This window comes from Homarus americanus, unplaced genomic scaffold, assembly GCF_018991925.1.
Source record: "Homarus americanus isolate GMGI-L3 unplaced genomic scaffold, GMGI_Hamer_2.0 scaffold36088, whole genome shotgun sequence".
Lineage (NCBI taxonomy): Eukaryota > Metazoa > Arthropoda > Malacostraca > Decapoda > Nephropidae > Homarus > Homarus americanus.
Window position 1 is genome coordinate 187,831 of NW_024714488.1, and position 14,471 is coordinate 202,301.

At 41.0% G+C, this 14,471-nt stretch overlaps 1 protein-coding gene across 1 annotated transcript in view; it reads left to right on the plus strand.

Annotated features, from left to right (window-relative positions):
• The first annotated feature begins 2,211 nt into the window (after positions 1 to 2,211).
• The window catches only part of LOC121878871 (protein argonaute-2-like), a 42,225-nt gene continuing 29,965 nt past the window's right edge, over positions 2,212 to 14,471 (plus strand). The window contains exons 1-3 of the mRNA XM_042385297.1: positions 2,212 to 2,382; positions 4,127 to 4,298; positions 13,886 to 14,021. Coding sequence (XP_042241231.1) covers positions 2,343 to 2,382; positions 4,127 to 4,298; positions 13,886 to 14,021 — 348 coding nt within the window. The 5' untranslated portion in view covers positions 2,212 to 2,342. The remainder of the gene's footprint in view (positions 2,383 to 4,126; positions 4,299 to 13,885; positions 14,022 to 14,471) is intronic.

The following is a 14,471-nucleotide window of genomic DNA, read 5'->3' on the forward strand; positions in this document are numbered from 1 at the left end:
TGGCAAAGAAATACGGTACTATACTAGGGACATAGCGTTGTACGATGATTATCATATAACTTGGAGAACAAGTATTATTTCTGATATTCAACGAGTTTCCCAATATAACTCGTTCACTTTAATTTTTATTAAACTATATATATATATATATATATATATATATATATATATATATATATATATATATATATATATATATATATATATATATATATGTAGAGAGAGAGAGAGAGAGAGAGAAGTATTATGAACTCCAAATTGTTTAATTATTGTTTAGGTAAATTTGCGTTTTCAACCAATATGGCCTTGGGTTGAACAATGTGTTTTTCCGATGGTTTGGACAATTTTAAACCCTATTTCTTCTATGACGTTTCCTTCGCAGATGACCTAAAATTACCTAACCTAACATCCACCTCCCTGCATCCCCTGGTATATTTAAGCCATTTGCAAGGGGCGTACCAACGGTAAGGAGGCGTATCATATGTCCCAACGGGATGAAGAAACTGCACTATTTGGGAGTGAATGTGAGAGGGACCTAGGTGTGTATGTTGACAATGAGCTGAAGTTCTCGGGCCATTGCGAGAAGAAGGTAAATCAGGCAAATAAATTATTGGGTCTCATTAGAACAGGGGTTCTCAACCAGGGGGGAATTCAGGTTTTCAGGGGGGGAAAACTGATTCGGGAGCAAGAGATATGTTCGATGAGAAATCAATCACAGAATTTTGGCCCTTGATGTGCGATTCCTACCCAAAAGTGGCAGAAAGAGCTATCCGTGCATTGCTTCCGTTTGTGTCGACATATCTTTGTGAGTCAGGCTTTTCAACTCTGTTGCAAATTAAAACGAAGCAACGTAGTAGATTAGAGGTAGAAAATGACCTGCGTTGTGCCCTTTCAAGCACTCCTCCGCGTATCCCAGAATTGGCGAAGAAAAAACAATCACAGGTTTCTCATTGACTGTAATCTTCATCTGAATAAAATTAATTACAAATTTACAATATCCTGGTATTCTATTGAACTTTTTGTTTATTGCATTATGCTTCAGTTTGGTCTGTTAAGTAATTCATTATAAATATAAAAAAACTATTTTACTTTTATTCAAGTTTTATAAATCCATCAACATTTTCAATTGGCATTTAATTTGTAAAACTCCACTATAAAAATAATCCATGTAAAATTGTAAATGTATATGTACTAATATGGAAAAAATAAAGGATTTTCAGTATTATATTCATATTATTTGGAATGCACTTTTTGAGGCAGACAATCTTGGAAAGGAGGGGGGAATGACATTCTGACATATGGTGAAAGGGGTGCATGGGGCAAACAAGGTTGAGAACCACTGCATTAGAAGGTCGTTCAGATATCTAGACGGTCCGTCCCTCGTAACGATCTTCAAGAGTGAAGTGCTTCCCCATCTGGAGTACTGTCACCCTGTCTAGTCCCCGAGATATGCTAGGGACTGTCAATAAGTTGAAAATGTTCAAAGGAGGGCCACCAAACTGGTGCCTGCACTTCGGCACTTCAACTACCCTGGGAGATGGAGCTCCTTAACTTGCCTAGCTTATACTACAGACGGGCAAGGGGCGACCTAATTGAGGTGTATAAGCATTTCAAGGGGCACTACTTAGTCCGATGTCCTTATTTGGAGCTGGCGGACGCTCGCCCCACAAGGGGTCACAGCTCAAAACTGAAGAAGCCGCAGGTTCAAAATCTGTGAGGGCAAACTTTTTTCGGAGTGAGAGTTGTAAACGAACAATCTACCAGAAAGTGTTGTGACGGCACCGAGTGTGAGCTCTTACAAGACGAGACTTGACCAACACTGGAGCAGGTTCAAGTACATTCAGGAGCCGGTGCATGCCCAGTACAGTACTTGCCAACAATGCGTAACAGAGACGTGACTGATCTCCCAAGCGGCTAACGAGCCGATCAGTGGTGAAGAGGATAAAATAAATTAAAAAATAAAAAAGAAAAACACATTGTTCAACAACTCGAGAGCCATTTTGATTGAAAACGCAAATTTACTTTTTTAAATAACCCTTTGAAGTTTTAACCATATTCATGTAAACGAATAATTTATCGATACACATACAATCTTGATTATTGTTGTATGCAATAAAAATATTAAAACATTGAGTGTTAGTGACCGACCCTACTGTACAACAACTATGGTATAGGTGTACGATAGTCTGGTGTGTACCGAAAATAAACAAACCTGTGTATGTCGCGACTCAAGGCTCACGCTAGGACGCAACAGGAGACCCATGTAGGAACTAACCTCAACAACCGTTGGCGTGACAGCTTAGTACTGCTGGTTCTTGTGTTCTACATTGGACTATTACGAGATGTCGAAAGTCATCATGAAGTGGCATCCCTTGGGCGAAGGTAATATAATATAGAAAGTCACTGGCAGATCAGAGAGTGAGGACTTAGTTAGTTTTCACGCCCTGTTTTTCATTAGATTATCTGTGTTGTAACTTAAGAGATCGTTCATGATAACCCATGTTGGGGGATACTAAACGTCACAGGATCTTTAATATGGCATTCGGTTTATTAACAGTTTAGCGTGGGATTGTTCATGTTTATGGATGTTGGTGGACGTGTTGGACGCCACTTTATCTTTATTCACCTTATTTACCTGGAGGTGGCCATGCAGTGGGAAGGGGGCCAGTTAAGATTCTTTTTAATTTATTTAAAATTATTTTACTTCCCACATGACTTAATATATATAAGTAGGTATTGGGAACGACTAAATATTAACAAAAAAGGAAAAATACTTGATTCTATTTATTACGTTTTCGTCTCAAATTGAAATTTTTCGAGTATTTTAACCTATATGACCCCTTCCCTCCCTGGCTACCGCTCCCCAATTACCAACAATATTGGTTGTTCAAAGTGGGCAGGACTTTAAAGTAGAAAAGAAATGTGGGGTAAAATACCCAAAATAACCAAACAAACCTTTGAAAACTTTCCCTAACCTATAAAAAGGTTAAGAATTGCATTCAAGTTTATGTATCCCTCATCTGAACACCGAAAACAACACCACCTTCACATGCTGGATTATCACTGTTATTTTATAGTAGTTTGTGCAAATGTGTTAAAAAATAGATTTTTTAAAAATAAACGTTACTTGATGAAGAACAGACCTAACCAAACAAACCTACCTAACCTTACTTAATTTTCTCACCGACCCCCGGACTACCCAGTATATTAAACAGAAAGAACTTACTATGATATAACAAAATTTGAGACATTTTCTGGATGTGATATGATTGCATTGGTGCTTATGCTGCCCGGGCGGCGGAGTGATATATTATGATGGCGGGAAATGTCGTGCCACGGCGTTGAGGAAGTGATGAACAAATTTCTTTCCGGTCTGAAAGCACAGGGATTCCCGTAGTGTGGACAGTCTTTATTTAAAGGAACAACGCCGCGGTCTTTGAACAATTGAAGGGTCTCGTTGTGTTTAACCATGAATTCGCAAATTATGAAGTACATATAAGACTGGCGACAACCCTCACACATCATGCTGAAACTGCCGTGATCCCGGGGAAAAGCACAGCACCATGAGAGCGCCGCCTCATTACCGCTGGGAAGACAAATTAGTGCGCGCCAAGGCGTCTAATTATCTTTGAAACAAAAAAATTGCACAAGAAAACATAACAGAACTCGCTGATAAAAATAAAGTAAGGGAATAAACTAATAAAAATAACTCGTCAGCAGGTTAGTCGTAAATATTAAACTTTGTTGGTAATATCAGTTAAAATACTCAAAAGTATAAATTTGCCATGGAAACACAAAAATGTGTTTCGCATGCATAAAACCTGTCAATATTGTTTTATCTTGGTCTTGTGTTGATCACCTCCACAAAATGTGAACACGATTGAATGTGTTCGAAACCATGTTTACCGATTCATTTTTTGTGTCCATCACATAAATAAGGTAAGAATTTAAGTAAAATCTGTTCAAATATAGGTTGATAATGTGGATCAGTCACTTCATTTCAAGCTTAATTTATTTCTTGAATTGGTACACTATCTTGGTATTTCTCATAAGCATTGAGTATGTTTGTACTGTTTTTAATGAAAGTCTAATGGATGATAATGGACTTTTTAAATTATTATTTCAGAACCCCATCCTCCGCCTCGGAAAGACTTGGGTACTCTTGGACGTAAAATCCAACTAAAAGCCAACTATTTTGCCGTTAATGTGAAAAATGAAAAAGTTAAGCTGGTGCATTATGATGTCTCAATCAAGAATTTCAAGAAAGAGAATATCCAACTCCCCAAGAGGAAACGCTTGTAAGTTTTTCCGTTATAATGTGTTGTCTAATGGTAGACCCTGCTGCCATATGGCATCACAAAAATTGTGGCCAAGTCCCAGGTTGCTGATCTGAATTTCTGCCTCATTTACACGCAATTGCAGGGTCTCAATTGTTTCTCCTACTTTGACAAAACAAAAGTACATATACAGTAAGATTTCATATTTCGCGTTGTTGAATTTCGCAAACACTACCTAATGTAACCAAGTCTTATATTTGGCGTAAAATATCGTGAGTTTCGTGAGATCCAGCCAGCTGAATGCTGGCCACCGTCTTGAATGACTTCACAGCCCTCATACCAGTTACAGTCCATTAAAAATAAAATAATAATAATAAACGGTTTATTAATAGAGTTGCAGCCGGTGGTTGAAAATATACAAACTTACATGTGATTTAGACATAATAATATGCATTCAATACATTTACAGCGCTGTACAGTACATAAATCAGGAGTTGTTTATTATTTTAACAATAGATAGGATGGTGCTATTATATCTATCAGTACGGGCTCTTATGGGCTGAATTTTGTTGTAGTGGCGGACTGCGCGAGGTGGGCAGGGGACAACGCGTGTTTTGTCAACGCGAATTGGTTGTAACGCGATTGATGAATAGGGGAACGCTATTTGTAAAGCGCGAACTTTTGCATACGAATGTTGGCTATAGCGCTATTCCATCCTCAATGTTTTGATTCCATCCTCAACGTTTTAAGCATGGCACGGGGTTATGCATTATGCAATGTTTAGAGTTCACGTTTGACATCACATTTTCTATTGATTCGTGTCTTTTGTTTATGAAGTGTTTTTTGAGAGGTTCTTTGTAAATTTTGTTATTTTTTTCCAAATTTAGCTGTTACCCATAAATACTAAAATGAAAAGAATAAGTAAAAAGAATGTTTTGCAGTGAGGACTAATAACGGTATACACCGGCGCTCTCTGTTTACATCACGTGATCAGTTGAATCGCACTGTTTCTGTCAATTACTCCGTGATTTTTGCTATTTTCTCCAATTTTGTTGTGTTAGCGATGAATACGGGAAGACAAAGTATAAGAAGAATGTTCCGAAGAAGCGTTCTGGTGATTGAATTGTCGTTGGTGAATGTAAAAGATGTTTACAAGAACGCTACTATCGCTTTGTAGCCCGCGCCATCCTAGCGACCGACTGGGCTGCTATTGTGTGGTTTTTTTGGGTGGTGCTACCACCTGTCAAGTCAAAATAATGGCCTGTACCTCTACTGGGGGTCCTACTGGTGCTGGTGGGACAGACCCACCTAAGCGGCCAAATAAGGAAAAGGAGAAACGGGACCATCATAAGGGAGTCAAGTTTGCCAAGTTTCTTAACTGAAAACGATTCGAAAAACACATGTACCGTCTAGCTGATACGCAACAGCTGGTGGTGCGTCGTGCATCATTGTAAACAATAGGAGGTTGAGGTGGATTACCGGGTATTATATGAAGTGTGAAATATCGAAAAGGTTTTTATTACCAGTATTTTTGAAGATTAATGTGTACTGTGATACCGTATATAATATGATAAGTTAGCCTGTGCTAAGAACTTCAACATAGACTACTGAAAGCACGTTGTAAGGTAATTTAGCCTATTGTAAGTTGGTGAGCTTCATCTGCTGAAGGAACTGCACAACTTTTCATTAGTATTTGGTACAAATTTTACATTTCCATTGTTTACTGGCAGTAAATGGTAAATATTTTTCATGTCTGAAGCTAAAAGTTGCTCCTCGCCCTTCCCATCATGCACGGATTCAACCTAACAAAACTATTACCCATGTAGAGGATGACCTCCAATTTTTGCTTAAAAATTTGGTCATAAAAACTCGAACTACGCACGTGTATATAAGGTACTCGATGCAGGAAAAGCAGTGTGTGATTAAATTACTTGAGGAAGGCCTAAAAACTAGTTTCCGGAAAGCACAATCAGGTCAACAAAGGCAGAATTTGTATCATTTGGAGGTTATAAACGGGAAAATCAGAGGTTGATACAGAGTGGCCAGTCTATATTGTTATTTTTCCCATTAGTTTATGTACTATTTACATTTGGCGAATTTGAATTTGGCGCAATTTTTCAAGTCTGCTAATCAATATTATTTCATTATTTTTATTTTTTATAAATTTAATTATTATGAATTATTATTATTATTACATTTTTGCCCCCCAGTAAAAAAAATCCTCTGTATTTAATATGATCAAGGTTGTAAATTCTATGATTTTATAGTTGTAACCCATTATTTTGGATGCATATTATGAGGTTAAGAGTTAAAATTCACAAAGATACTGGATATTATGAAGTCAAGTTTCACTTGAGCAATAAGAGGTACTGATTTCCCAAAGTTATAAGATAAAAATTCTTGAATTTTTTTATTAAAATTTATTGTTTACATGTTTTTCCAGTAATTTAAAATACTGTATACAGTGGTCCCTCGGTTAACGAGATTTCGGTTTACGAGTTACCTTCCATAAGATTTTTAACTTCGGTTAACGAGCAATCACTCGATTAACGAGTTTCTTACGAGCCGACCTCCACATGTTTTAGCTTGCATTTGGCGGTCCACCAGCTGTAGTATTAGTCTGCCAATACAGTAATCGGTTCTAGGGCTTAAATTCTTTACCCTTTTAGTAAATATCAAGAAGTTTATACTATTCAATCATTTTAAAAGTTTAATATTAAATTTTTTAGTCATTTTAAAAATTTTTGAACATAATTGAAGGTAGGGTTACTAGTTTGTGGCACGCCATCCAGCCTGCCAACACACCAAACAGGCGTCAGTCTTTGTGTCTTTTCAGTGGAGGTAACATCTTGCTTGAGACTCTCTTCAACTAAACGCTTTTTTCTGTGTTTGCAAGCAAATTATTGGTCATTTTGAAATTTATTTTACATATTGACAATGAAAGATATACTGTACAGTATATCTACTGTCTGTTAACCCTTCATATTTCAGAAATGAGTATGGTCATGCTTTAAAAACAAGTACATTGTGCAAGGTTTAGGAAAACTGAGAAATATTGGCTGATAAAGTAATAAAGCACGGACTTTAGGGTAGACTCACATTTTTAATAAATTTGTTTCTGATTATTTGTGAGAGGATTTTCCAATTCTTATTTATTTGTATGTGTTTTGTGTGTGTGTGTATGTTTACACACACACACATATTTACAATACAGGCAAAGGAAATTACTGTCTCGGCTGCAAAAATGCCGGCAACTTTAAAACTATCCACAGACATTTTTGGGTACATCCAGGGTGTCATCCGCGAATAATAGAGCAGCACAAAATAAAAATCCGCGAACTTGGGGTGGGGGGGCCCCTGTGTAAAAATCGATGTAGGACTTTTAATGCTAGACGCGATTGTATTTTTGAAAACTCAATTTCCACCGAGTTGGAGGTACAGCCAGGGTCACAGGCCTATAACCACACAATCACTGCCACATGACAAAGCTTTTATTTTATTTTATTTTTTTAAGGTGTTGTGGTCACGGCTGTGATAAAGGCCAACCAGGGAGTGCCTTTAGTTAAATCAGTTCATAGTGTCATCAGTGACTGCAGAAGAGACTGTAAATAACTTAAAGTGAATACATATTGGCAATCAAGCTGGTGAGGACAATTGCCAGCCTATTCGTGTCATAGGTGCCACAGAGACTTTAAATTTTATTTTGTTTGTGTGCTTTCTCAAGGACTGAAACTGTGTCTACTATACACCACTCACAGGGAGATACAGTGTACGCAGTCACAGACGACAACTCTATAGGCAACAGAGAGTAGCTCAGTACTTTTTCTCTCTTTACTTTTTTAAATAGGTGTAGATCTATACACAGTCTGCACCCCCCCCCCCACAACAACAACAACAACCATGAGTTTGATATGTGATTACTGCAGGGAGACGTCGGATATGGAGGATATAGGCCTGACTAATGCAACGCTTAGGAAGTTACTAACTGCCGTAAAGCATGATGGCTGTTGCTGGTATTGCTCTGGTCGCATAGTCAAGGTGAATGAAGCGATTGCAAGCCATAAGGGAACGAGTTCTCTCAGGACGAAAATAGATGAAGCTGGAGCCCTGCTGGTTGACAAACTGGAGCAAGTTGGGAAAGAGATCCTTGCTAAGACTGAGGAAGTAGCAGATAGAATGGAGGTGATTGCTAAGAGGAGTTATGCTGACGTATTAGGAGGGCCACAGGAGGGGGCGGAGAGTAATGCAGGATCAGTACAGGTTCTACAGCAGCTCGGGACTTTGAAAGAGTGTGTCGAAGAAATGAAAATTAACGGACCTACTGTTAGGGGAGAGGAGGAACACCAGGAACGGCTCCAGCGCAGGAACAATGTAATTGTTTTTGGAGTCCCAGAGAGCCAGGCGGAAGGAACTGTGAGTAAGGAAACACACGATAAGGTGCTGTTTCAAAATATTTGCACAGAGGTTCTGAAGATTCCATCAACCCCTCAGGATGTGAGGAGGCTGGGACAAAAGCAGGGGGTTAAGCCTTGCCCCCTCAGGATCACACTAGTGAGTGAGGAGGAGAAATGGCAAGTTATTCGGCAGGCAAAAAACTTAGCAAGGAGCGAGGCATTTCGGGATGTATTCATTCACCCAGACCGCACGGGAATGCAGAGGGAACAGCACAAGAAGCTCCTGCAGGACTTGAAGCAGAAGAGGAAGGAGTCGAGGAGGAACGGGGACAGGTGTACATGGGTTATACTCAGGGGGAGGGTAGTGGAAACAAGTGTGCCGACACAGGGCCAGGGGGCAGCAGTGCACCCTCCACCCACTCAACCCCCCACCCGAGAGGAGGCACCAGCTCAGCCTACCGGCCAGGAGGGAACGAGCGCCGTGTAAACAATGACATTTCTAACCACACCCTGCAAAATACAGTGTACTTAGTAAATGCTGCAGCTTCTGAGAATGTGGGGAGAGCGGGTTTATTGCTAAGAGCAGAGACGTTACCGAGAACAAATTCTGGCTTGAATGTCATGTACACTAATACTGACACGTTCCTTGAAAAGAGAGAGGAGTTTGAAACACTACTAAGAGTACACCAACCAGATATTGTAGGAGTTGTAGAACTGTTGTACAAGAACAGGAGAATCGACCCAGAGAAATGTGAGTTCAGTATTGCTGAATATGACTCATTTACGAACCTTTCTCAAGAAACTTGCAAAAGGGGTGTGGTTATCTTCGCTAGGCAAGACCTTAGAGCCAGCCAGGCGAGGGTACAGGGAGAGGATGTTTTTGAAGAGTCCAAGTGGTGTAAAATTAAATTAAAGGGAGGGGACTTACTTATCGTCGGGTGTATCTACAGACCCCCAAACTGTGGCCCACTAAATCAAAGGAACTTAAGAACCTTAATAAACAACGCGGCGATGCTCAACCCTAGCCACCTCCTTATCATGGGGGACTTTAACTTTGGCGACGTCGACTGGAGAAACAAGTCCACCCCGAATGACTTGAATAACCCTGCTACTCTTTTCGTAGAAACTCTAAGAGATAATTTTCTGTTCCAACATGTTAGAGGCCCGACACATTACAGAGGGGAGCAAACACCCAAGCCACTTGACCTCATCATAACAAACAAGGAGGGAATGGTGGCCAAACTGGAACACCTTGCCCCAGTTGGCACCAGTCACCATACAGTGTTGTCATTCAGATTTAACTGTTACCTAGTTCAAGATAAGGCCAGGCCAAGGTGCAAATATTACAAGGGAAATTACTATGGGATGAGGGAAGAGATGAGGGGTATCAACTGGCCTGACTTATTAAGGTACAAGAACGCAGACACTACGCTGAATATCATAACTAGTAAAATGACCCATTTGATCGATAAATATACAGTCTGCGCGGAATGTTAGATCGTGTGCTGAAAAAATATTGATATTTACGATTATGTTATATAAATAAAGTCAAGTAACACTTACCACTTCAATTAATACTTTGTAGTGTTTCCTCTGCGCTTCAGACACTCTTTTAGCCTTCGAGGAACACTGTCAGCAAGGTTTTGCAAGAGGTCAGGTGGCAAGTTAGCCCAGGTATCCTTGATGACTGCCTCTAGCTTCGGGATTGATGATGTGTCAGCGTCGCGCAGACGACGCTTAACAATGGACCACAAATTTTCTATTGGGTTAAGATCTGGGCTACTGCCAGGCCAGTCATTAAAGAAAGGTACCTCACAGTCTTTGAGCCACTGTATGACACTTTTAGCAGTGTGGCATGGGGCACCGTCCTGCATGAAAAGGCTTGCCTTAGCTTTATCAAATGATTCAGGTAAGAAATCACTGAGCAGTTCAAGATAGTTGTACTGATTCATCATCTGGTTCTTAGGGAGGATTACTAGTTCACCAACACCATAATACGTAAAGGAAGCCCAAACCATAAGCGAGGCAGGGTGCTTAACAGTCTTCACAGTGTACTGTGGGAGGTGCGCGTCTGAGTGGGGGGGGGCGGTACACCCTCCCTCCATTACTCCCAGTCACAGAAAACGTAGCCTCATCCGACCATAATACACTCCTCCATGTCTCTAAATCCCACACTTCATATTTCTTGCAAAATTTCACTCTATTTTCCTTCTGTCTCTTTGTCAACAGAGGTTTACGGCGGGCACGAAAGCTCTTAAATCCCAGGTCATTGTGCAGGGCTTGTTGAACACAACGTAACGAGACGTGACTCAAAAGACGGGGGTTTCTCTCTTTCACTTCACGTGCTGTGAGTGAGGGATTGGACCGAACTTGTCGAGAAATAACCTTAAGTGTCCGTGGAGACAATAATTTAGGCCTACCAGACTTAGGTAATGGAGCTGGTAACTCGGAAACGTTTGACAAGATTTTGAACAACTCGTAATGCCACACCAGTCTGAGCCGATATTTCTCTCATTAAATGGTTCGCTTTGTACAATGCAATCACTGCTGCAATATTGTCTCTTATATAACCCTCCTGGACATCTCTGATGGCCACTATGTCGGGTTAATGCACCTTAAACTAGACAAAACATGGCCACATGGCGCGGGAACCCGCATAAAAAATCTTCCCCTCACTGCTGCCAGAGGCGCACTGACTACAAGCCGTGACGTGTTCTCAGTTGCCAAATGTCAGCACTTGCCAACAAACCAAGCGTTTTGACATCTCGCATCCCAGGACAGGCTTCACAATATATGATCTTATTTTTGCGAGAACTTAGTTCGTTGGCCCTATTGCGACTTAACATTCCGCGCAGACTGTATACCCAAGACCAAACCCAGTGCTTCTAGGAATACGAGGGGATCACTACACATGAACCATGCGGCGGTTGACAAAATTAAGAAGAAAACCCAGAAATTCAAGACGTGGGTTGGGTCAAACGATGAGCAAGACAGGAGGATGTATGCAAGAGCCAGAAACCAAGCAAAGATAGAGTGCAGGAGGGCTGAAAAGGAGTTCCAGAGGCTGGTTGCAAGCGAGGTCAAGTCAAACCCAAAGGCGTTTTACCGCTATGCAAAGTCGATATTGAAAACGCGAGTAGGAGTATCAGACCTGAGGCTTGAAGAATGGCAGTTACGCAGATTCTGACCAGGATAATGCTGAGGCATTGAACAGCTTCTTTTCCTCAGTGTTCACAAGAGAGGATGAACTAACCTTCCTGCGTTTGAGGACAGACGGTTCGACACAGCACTGACCCACATTGTGTTCACAGAAGAGGGTATGAGAAATAAACTGTCCAGGCTAAAGGTCCATAAGAGTCCCGGACCTGACATGGTGCATCCTAGAGTGCTAAGAGAGCTGTGCAACGAGCTTGCAGAGCCCCTGAAGATCCTGTTTTGTAAATGTCTGGATGAACAAATGGTCCCCAGTGAATGGAAAGTGGCTTATGCGAGTCCTATCTTCAAGAAGGGCGATCGTCACTCCACGAACAACTATAGACCGGTGAGCCTGACCAGCATAATATGTAAAGTACTTGAGAGTATTATCAGAGATGCCGCGATGGAACATCTACTACGAAACAACCTTGTAAAAGATTGCCAACACGGTTTTATGCCGGGGCGCTCTTGCTTAACACAATTGCTCAAGGTATTGGATATTTGGACCCATATTCTGGAATGGGGTGGTAATATCGACAATATTTACCTAGATTTTGCCAAGGCTTTCGACAGTGTACCCCACGAAAGGCTGAAAATCAAACTGGAAGGGTACGGAATTCGGGGAAATGTCCTAGCGTGGATAGAAGATTTTCTACATGACCGCAAGCAGTGTGTGGTGATTAATGGCACGAAATCGTCATCTGTACCTGTAACAAGTGGGGTACCACAGGGCAGTGTATTGGGCCCGCTGTTGTTTGTTTGTTTCATAAATGACATGCCTGACGTTGTACACTCCTCCATACAAATGTTTGCCGATGACGCCAAGTTATTTTGGGAAATTAAGAACCAAGCGGACTGTGAAGAGCTGCAGAAGGACTTCTGTGGGCTCCAGGAATGGTCGAAGAAATGGCTGCTGAGATTCAATATCACGAAGTGTAAGAGGATGCACCTGGGGCGTACCAACGGTAAGGAGGCGTATCATATGTCCCAACGGGATGAAGAAACTGCACTAGTTGAGACTGTCTGTGAGAAGGACCTAGGTGTGTATGTTGACAATGAGCTGAAGTTCTCGGGCCATTGTGAGAAGAAGGTAAATCGGGCAAATAAATTATTGGGTCTTATAAGAAGGTCGTTCAGATATATAGACGGTCCGTCCCTCGTAACGATCTTCAGGAGTGATTGCTTCCCCATCTGGAGTACTGTCACCCCATCTGGTCCCCGAGATATGCTTGGGACTGTCAGTTGGTTGAAAATGTTTAAAGGAGGGCCACCAGACTGGTGCCTGCACTTCGGCACCTCAGCTACCCTGAGAGATTGGAGTGCCTGAACTTGCCTAGCTTATACTACAGACGGGCAAGGGGGGACCTAGTTGAGGTGTATAAGCATCTCAAGGGGCACTACTCAGTTGAGTGTGTCCTTACTTGGAGCTGGCGGACGCTCGCCCCACAAGGGGTCACAGCTCAAGATTGAAGAAGCCGCAAGTCCAGAAAACCATGAGGGCAAACTTTTTCGGAGTGAGGGTTGTAAACTCTTGGAACATTCTACCAGAGAGTGTTGTGACGGCACCGAGTGTGAGCTCTTTCAAGACAAGACTTGACCAACACTGGAGCGGGTTCAGGTACATTTAGGAGCCGGTGCATGCCCAGTATTTGCCAACAGTGCGTGACAGAGACGTGACCGATCGCCCGGGCGGCTAACGAGCCGATCTTTTGGTGAAGAATATAAATGAAAAGAGACGTGACCGATCGCCCAAGCGGCTAACAAGCCGATCAGTGGCGAAGAGGATAAAAGTAAAAGTAAAAAGTATATATGTGATACAATAAAACTAAGTGTTGATTCATACTCAAGTTATGTAAATTTGCTAAATACACATATTTTCATTTCTGAACCAGATGTAAAATTGAGATTTGGTGACCAGTTTTATTTATTTTTGTGTGTGGGGGAGGATAATCCATCTCTGTCTTTTAGATGTTTCAATATGAAGTTAGTTAAATGCATTCTGATTCTTTTTTATGACAGGGCAGTTTTTGAGGATCTGAAGAAGACCTATCCCCAAGTTTTCCAAAATTTCCGTGTAGCATTTGACTCAGAAAAGAATGCCTACAGTGTTAATGCCATCCCTCAAACCAAGAAGAAAGGTGGAATTGAATACGAAGTAAGTAAATTTTAGTAGAAATTTATTCTGTTTACAAGTACCTATAATAGAATGATGGTTTGCTTAATTGTCTTTTCTCTTGTCATTTTTTTCCTATTATGCTGTCTGCAGCTTTGGTAACCAGAATTACAATGGTATCATGTCGGCAAAACTAACTCCAACCAGCGACCACTACTGTACATACGAAGATGGAATACAAACTTTAACAGTTGATAGAAAGAAGTTGAGGAGGAACACTCTGACCTCAACCATGAGATTACCAGCTCATGAGAGACAAACTAAAGAGAATTAAATTGGAGGAAATCGTTAAAGAAGAGTCACGCACAGATGAATCAATGCAAAACTTCATGGAAATCCTTGAGTTAACAGGAGAGGAATGTATACCCTGGAAAACAAAGAGAAGAGAAAATAAGGCCAGGTGGATGAATCACAGATCTAGGGAAGCCAGCT